This window comes from Octodon degus, unplaced genomic scaffold (genome assembly GCF_000260255.1).
Source record: "Octodon degus isolate 3935 unplaced genomic scaffold, OctDeg1.0 scaffold00026, whole genome shotgun sequence".
NCBI lineage: Eukaryota > Metazoa > Chordata > Mammalia > Rodentia > Octodontidae > Octodon > Octodon degus.
This window is the reverse complement of record NW_004524602.1, coordinates 14,130,115-14,138,116: the sequence shown is the minus strand read 5'-3', so window position 1 is coordinate 14,138,116 and position 8,002 is coordinate 14,130,115. Positions and strand designations below refer to the sequence as shown.

The window sequence follows — 8,002 nt, the reverse complement described above, 5'->3', positions numbered from 1 at the left end:
TTACCCCATCCCACGTGCCGGCAGTGGGACCAACCCTGTGCCGAATGCGCTTACCCCATCCCACGTGCCGGCAGTGTGACTAACCCTGAACACAGACGCTTCAGTGAGAAGCACCACTTGCATCACTCCTGGCTCCATCGCGGAGGGCTCCGCGTGCGAGCCACGGCATGCGTACCACAGGTTCGCTACCACTGTTCATGACGGTCTATCAGTTCACCCAAGACCTGTCTGCCCTCATCGAGTCTAATACGGCAAAAGCAGACCCTTCTGGGTCCCTCAGGCCATATCTTCTGTCTTGTATACCTGGTTATTCCAATATATGACACTTCCTGCTTTTCTTCATTATTGACCAGCGAGAGCCCGAGGCTGTGCAGGGACAGGGTTAGCTCGTGGTCAGCCTGCTCCATCTCCTCTGCCTGCAGCGCTCTGGACACCAGGGCCACGTCATCTGTGAAGAGCAGGACTCTCTGGCGACCGTCCAGGAACGACACCCAGTGGATCTGGATGTTCGCGTCGTACGGAAACTGGCCACACTCATCCTGGGGGAGGAAGTCTCCATTAGGCTCACACAGCAACTGAGAAAGAACAGGACGCTTAAAGCCGTGACTGCACGGCGGGAAACTCTCGGCATCAGATTGCTGAAAGTTATCCCCTATGTTGACACAACATACTCATATTTTTTTCAGTGGCAAGGAGTGCTTTTCCTAGCAGGAAAGGAGTAGCTTGGTGGTAACAATGTCAAAGGCGTTTGTCTCCATGTTGGAGAACAGAATGTTTCAGAAACTTTTTTAAAAAGTAGCCTCAATGAATTAAAAAACAACAACAAATAAAAAAACCTATAGCCAAGTAACCTCAAGCAAAATAGGCCTACTAGTCTATTTTTGTTTTAATACTTATAACACAGCAAATATTTATGTAAATCTCACTCACTGCCAAACAGTCAAACTATGATGGTCAGTGAAGGTTTCCTACGACACTTGAAACTACGAGCCTCGTGTCCTTGGTCAGTCCTTCAGACACGGACCTGGACTTCACGCACAGTCACGCTTCCCTCAGTATTACGTATACGTTCCTGCACGGGGCTTCTCATCTCCTGCTTTCTTGTGCAAAAAGACAAAACAAAGGATTTCACGAAAAGCCCAGAATAAGTTCTGTCGTGGTGGTGGCTTGAAATATAAGTTTGGGAGTACACTACATGATGAAAGTAGCCTTCCAATAGTTTTTTACTCTACCAAGTAGTTAAATTTTCAGAATATTGAGAAGACAGATTATCTGTGAACTACAAAATATTATAGGTATCTTTCATTTCAATTGTTTTATATTCAACTGTATTTGCTCATCTATTTGACCTATGAAAAACTAAACGAGCCATGTCAGTATGTGCCCACAACTGTGTGCGGCACGCAGCGCGTGAAGCTCCGTCTCTATGTGCATGGCTGCCCTCCCCGCCTGTCATATGACTATGACGGACCCTTAACTTGTAGCTCATCACAACTACAACCGAGTTTTGCTTTCATGCTCCTTTGTATCTTCATGCTTAAAATTTTAAGTTAAGACAGATCTGCTGTGTCGTGTACATTTTTCCTTCTTTTCAACAAAGGTATTGCTACGTGGCCCAGGCTGGCCCTGCACTCGTGGGCTCCGCAGTCTCCTGCCTTCCCTCCCGAGGCAAAGCCAGACCAAAAGCTTGCGCTGACACGGCCAGCTCTGGTGTCAGATACCACCCTTCAACTCCATCTGCTTGCTGTTGCCCAGCAGCACGAGAATTTAACGCACGTCTACTTACTGACACTAAACGTGGCCTGATGGGAGAAGAAGTCTACAAACTGCAAGACCAGACAGCTGGCTTTGACTCGCGACCATCAGTCCAGGTTCCAATCACAACGATTAGTGACGCTATGTGGAAAGCATCAATACCTGATGCGCAGTAAGTCTCTATCCCTTATATACTTCCTTACATTTTCTTTTTTATACTCTCATTTAAGAGCATATTTCTCTGAATTATTTTGAAATTGCTTCACAACACCGCCGTTGCACCCTCTCCGAGGTGTGTAAGCTACTGTCTGGAAGCTGTGGCTGAGAGGATATAAGGTGAGGAAGAGACGCCAGGCGCAGGGGGAGCAGGGCCTCGGGGAGAGCTCGGGGGCCCAAGCCAGGATGCCAAGGCTGGCAACAAAAGCCTACTGCTTCCCTTACAAACTGGAAGGCTTCTCCATTGTGAAAGCAAAGCACACGAAGAACAACAAAGCTCCACCGGATACTACAGGGCCACTGTGACACTGTCAGCACGGAACTGGCAAAAGAACAGGCTGAGGGCCAGTGGGACGATCAGAAGGGGCAGACACCCAGCACACTCTGCGCCTGACCTTTGACGAAGGGGCCAAACATGTTCACTGCCAGAAAGCCTCTTTAACAAACGGTGCTGGAGAACTGGCCTTCCACCTGCCAAAGGCTAAAACTAGACTGATATCTACCACCATTCACTAAAGTAAACTCAAAATGGATCAAAGATCTAAACATCAAAATAGAAACACTAAATCGACTGGAGGAGGAGACAGTGGGTAGAAATCTTGAGGACGTAGAGGTAGGCACAGACTTCATGAGGAAAATCCAAACTGCACAGAAATGCTTCAAGGACTCATTTTTATACAATAGAGTATTGATCAGCTATATAGAAAGATAAACTCACAGCTTTTATAGGTAAATGGATGCAACGAGACCATACCGTTAAGTGAAATGAATCAGGCCCAAATGTGTAAACACCGTAGTGTCTCCCTAGTGTAAGAACCTGAAAGGATGAATAAAACCCAAAAGGTACACTAGATACTACGAAATGGAAAGAAACTGCTCCGTAAGAAAAAGTAACTGGGATGAGGGAAAGGAGTAAGGGGGGGGGGGTGGCAGGCATACACACGGGTTAGCTAAGATAACTGTACGACTAACTTCTTTTGACTTATTGGAAGGAACAACGCTCGCTGTACTGTGACCAATGGTGCATGCTTACGCCTGATAATCTAAAAAGCTACTCTGAAGACCATATGCACCACAACAACCACTGCTGAATTCCTGTCACCCTGCTTTTTGCATTTCGGAACTGTCTCTATTTTTTCATTATTCTTTATTGTCTTTAAAATAAAAACGATGTATCTTATACAATGAAATAGTACTGGGCTTATAACAAAGGATAAATTTGAGACATTTATAGGGAAATAAATGCAAACAGAGACCATACACCTAAGTGAAATAAATCCATCCCACACATGTAAACATCCTATTATCTCCCTAGTGTAAGAAGCTGAAAGAGTAAGACCCAAAATGTACGATCCACATGGTGAAATGGGAAGAGCCCACTCAAAAGGAAAGAGGAACTGGGACGGGAAAGGAGAAAAGAAGGAAGGGCAACACATGAGACAGTTAAGACTACTCATTGCTATGAGTTCACTGAAAAGCAAGGTTTATGCCGGTACTATTTGCTTAAGCTTTCATGTCTGTATCTTATAAATACGAGCAACTATTTTGAAGATAACGATATGCAAAGCACCAACCATTGTTACTATCCTATAACCTTGTTTCAAAGTTTCATACTATTGTTCTTTTTTTTTTCCTTTTCTTAAAAAATAAAAGGAGAAAAAAGAAAGTTCTGCCAAATGGCTGCAAGAAAGTCACTCCAAGAACCTTACAACAAAACAATCAATCTCGCTTTCTAAAGGTCAAGTAAGTCTTTCTCTTTTATAATTATCTCAGAATAAAAACAGGAGCAGATACTTCTGTCACTGTTGGCCAATTACCACTTTAAAGAAATAGCCGAGAAAGCCTTTGTAATCACTAGCACCCTGGACAGCAGCCTGAAGCATTATAGGAGAAACACCTATGGAGAAACTGGACAACGGGTCACTAGTGCGTGAGCAATTTCTCTATCAATACGGAGGCTGGCAGGTGAAGCTGCAGGCCCCTCCTAGAGTCCTAACTCCAAGAAATAATGTATTTGGCTAGCTTAGCAGTCTATAATAGTTATTTCATCAAATCTTGTGTATGGGAAAATCTGCATACTATCAAACTCCTCTGCATAGTAAGGACTTCTCTGATTAATAAAATATATGGCCTCGCTTAGAAAAACATTCCTGAAAACCTCAATGCCAATGGAGGTATGGATATATTCAAAATAAAACTCAATTCCACTTAACCTTAAAGTCATTTCCATTTAAAAAAGGTGAATAGCTGGGGACACCGTTCAGCAGCATAAGTACCTGCCTGGCAAGCACAAGGTCCTAAGTTCAATCCCCAGGACCAAGAAAAAAATATATAAATTAAATTAAAAAGGCAAATAAAAAGGCATTTTATTAGTCTTGTCTTGGAGAAGATGGAGTAGGTATATTTTAAAAATTATAAATAAATTTTGATTACTATATCAATATGAACCACTTGCAGTCTAAAGTTTGAATATCCTATTCCAAAAACACCTCCCCTTCACCTTCAGGTCAGTAAGGACCGAGACGGCATGGCCAAGCTGTCTTGCCCACGCCCCTCGCTGCAAGGTGACACACCACCAACGCCGCATGAAAAGTACCTTCAACAGAGCGTGCTCCCCATGATTTGCTGCGTACGTCCAGGTCAGTTTTCTGGTGCCCGTTGGGTCGGCCCAGGCAAAAAGTCGGGCTTGTCTTGGCAACAGGACTAATTCCTCCCGTGACCCACTAAAACACGAGCAATGGTAAAGATTAGACAGTCTTAGCCCTGAAAACCCCAGACCTGTAAATCACTGAGAACACTGTTAGGTAATAAAAGTGCTGCCCATGACGAAGAACCCTGCAGCATCCAATAAGTCAAGGTTTCCAAGCTTAGAGAAACAATGCTGCATACAAGCTTGTTTCAAAAGCTGCGGCACACTCTGGATTATTCAGGGAGAAATACACCGAGGGATCCAACTGAGGTAAATAAGCGGCCCTTTGGTGTCCACACCTGCAAAAGCAGCTGGGAAGAGTAAATGTGTTTACTAGCAGAAGTTCACTCGGTGCTGGAGTTTTACTATTGTAATGAAATACAACAAACACCTAAAGGAAAAAAAAAATGAAGTTCGTATCATTCCAAAGGAAAGTGCGGCCTGCGGGCCAGCAGCACCTGGCTTGCTGCAAACGCAGCCTGACAGCTCACCCAAAACCCACTAAATCAGAACTGATTCCTAAGATTGCAAGAAGATCTAAAAGTTGATCACTGAAGTTTCGAGAAGTCCTGGTCTACATTAACACATCAGACTCCAGAGAAATGGAGGTAAAAAGTAGGCCATGTAGGTTTTTAATTTTAATGTGTCCTTTTAAATCTCCTACTGGGGGCTGGTGAGATGGCTCAGTGGTCTAAAGCACCTACTTGGAACAAGCTTAGCAAAGCACAGGGACCGCGGTTCAATCCCCCAGCACCACATGCCAGCCAGGGCCGCCCCCTGGTGGGCTGAGCTGGCCACACACACACACACACACACACACACACAAATAAATAAAATTTAAAAATAAATAACTAAATCTCCTACTGGATTAACACTGTGGGAGTTAAGAATAGGGAAATCTTCAAGGAAATGGGGGGGTTGCGCCATACTGGGGCTCGAACTCAGGGCCCTGCGCTTATTAGGTAGGCACTTATGCTGCTGAGTTATCTCCTAGGCCTGAAATGTGTATTTTTAATAAAATTATTTATTGTTATACATTTAAGGGATTAAAACTATTTGACATTTCATTAAGCAGTATCATCCCACGACATATATGTAAGAAGAACAAATTTCAACCACCTGGATTACAGATTCAGTATTATCATCTGCCCACACTCCTCTCATTTGACCTTTATAATCCCTAACCCAAAATTGAAATACATTTATAGCGAGAAGTTCACTGAACATTACCAAGCTACAACTGAAAGACAATGCTTAAACAGTTCATAGTCCCTTATGTGCAATGCTCAAATTTTAAAAAGTTCCCAAAGACTGAAAGCTTTCTGGAAGTTTGTCGAGAGTCATTTAGCGGCAAAACCTGATCTGAGCTGTCGGGGCTGGTAATGGTTTCTGTCTATCTCCCGTGCGTGAACATTCATGTGAGGCTACAGAAACAGTAACATGGGCTCTGTGCCAAGGGTGTCAGGTAGGCGAAGCACGCGCTGCATGTACTGTTTTCTACCGTCTGAAACCTCGGGATGCTGCCCTCGGGGCTTCTCAGCAGAGACCATGACCAGCACGCACGAACAGGACTCCCATCAGCCCCCTCTTCCTACCTCTGTTTGTAAGTGAGGACGTCCCACGGCGTGTGGTTCATCAGGAGGGCAGGTGCAGAGCCCTCGTGGTAATCGGAAAAGGTTATCACAGTGGAGTGCTCCGCAGTGTTTACGTCCACCAAGAGAGCACCATTCTGTTGCAGGGAAAGAAGATCCGGTTGAGACCCTGGTTTACATCATGTACACGTGGTGCTGCAATCAATTACGTGAGCACAAAAGCTTTGTTTTCTAAGCTGTTAGTGCAAGTATACTCATAGCCTTAAACAGAGACACAGCAGTGCTTCAAGCAAATTACAAGATTTTATATTATGATTTAAATAACAATTTTAAAGTAAATTTTAAAAAGCAAAGACATTTATTTTAAAATATAACACCTTACCAGTTCTTCTAAGCTCAATAAAGTGCCATTATCTTGTCGGTTATAAAAGAATGGTTTAGACGTTCCTTCACAGCCCACCACTCTCACACAAAGTTTGCCAGACAGATTTTCAGGCCAAAACGGAAGGCACTGAAAGCATAAAAGTTAGCGTCACTCTTTATACAAGTCCAGTGGCATAAATAAGACAGTGCCAAGCAAGCTTCCAACTCCAAATCCAACAGGGATGAAGTTACCACTGAGTTTCCCTACACAGACCCTCTACACCTAACACCGACACAAATGAACGATACCCTTGGATGAAATCAAAGAAGCTTCGCTAGAAGAGCACAGGTACACACCTACAGGCGTACGGCTTACCTGTCTTGTCACTCTGCGTGCACTTGCGGCATGCAAGCAGTGTGAGACACTAAAGCGGCTGTGGCCTAAGAAAGCCTCCCAGGCCTCCAATACAGTATTTACAAACAAGACCTAGCAACACAAGCTCTGTGCATAGCTCCTCGCTCTTCTCCCTTAGATGAAGAACTCACTCTCGGAGCGCTGAATCTTCAACTAACCAGAAGGGCCACGGAAGGCAGAAAGAGACACTGCGTACCACGCCAGCAGTCCCACTATTACCATCCTGGCTGCTCAATGTCAAACACGTACTTCGGAGCTTAGGCCACCCTGACTGTAAAACTAGGATTTTAGTTTCTAATCCAATGCAAAACATCTTTTAGTATAGAATACTATATCAATTCTGTATCTGAATAAAAATACTGTTGATAAATCCACATCAAATCTTGGAGCTCTGAAGCTTGGCACTGTATTGGGAGTCCTTCCCTCTTAGCCTTTTGCTTAGCTGGTCTGGTCAACAAGGAGGATCAAAGTAGAGCATAAACCCTCACACCTCTTAGGCGTAAGACCCTTGCACCTCTCCCCATGCTTGCCTTCACTCACTTCATCTCCTCCAGCACTATGGCAGATGCAAAGTTTAGCCTGAAACCAAACCTTTGGTGTAAATCACCAACATCCACCAAGTCAACTGTCAATGACCCTGCTGGCCCTGGAAGCCTAAACTGCAGATTCCCTTTCTGTAAAGTGAGAGGGTTGGATTTCACTAGTCAATTTTAGTTAAATATGCAAAATTTCTAGCTTACCTATTCGTAATAAATTTGACAGTCGCCTACAATTTTGCACACCTATCTGACCCTGCATGCACTGACTCATGCACACTTGGCATTGCCAACAAGGTGAGTTTCTTCAGCTCCGCAACATCACGCTGATGTCACGGCAGCACGCGGCCCAGGGCCTCTGCGTGCTCTCCAACACCATGCTGACGTCACGGCAGCACTCCAACACCATGCTGACGTCACGGCAGCACGCGGCCCA

At 44.5% G+C, this 8,002-nt stretch overlaps 1 protein-coding gene across 1 annotated transcript in view; it reads right to left on the bottom strand.

Annotated features, from left to right (window-relative positions):
- Positions 1–8,002, bottom strand: part of Vps13c (vacuolar protein sorting 13 homolog C) — a 170,179-nt gene that overhangs the window by 32,935 nt on the left and 129,242 nt on the right. The window contains exons 64-67 of the mRNA XM_023712656.1: positions 6,635–6,763; positions 6,256–6,389; positions 4,568–4,694; positions 304–539 (exon numbers count right to left, since the gene is read on the bottom strand). Of these exons, the coding sequence (XP_023568424.1) occupies positions 304–539; positions 4,568–4,694; positions 6,256–6,389; positions 6,635–6,763 (626 nt within the window). The remainder of the gene's footprint in view (positions 1–303; positions 540–4,567; positions 4,695–6,255; positions 6,390–6,634; positions 6,764–8,002) is intronic.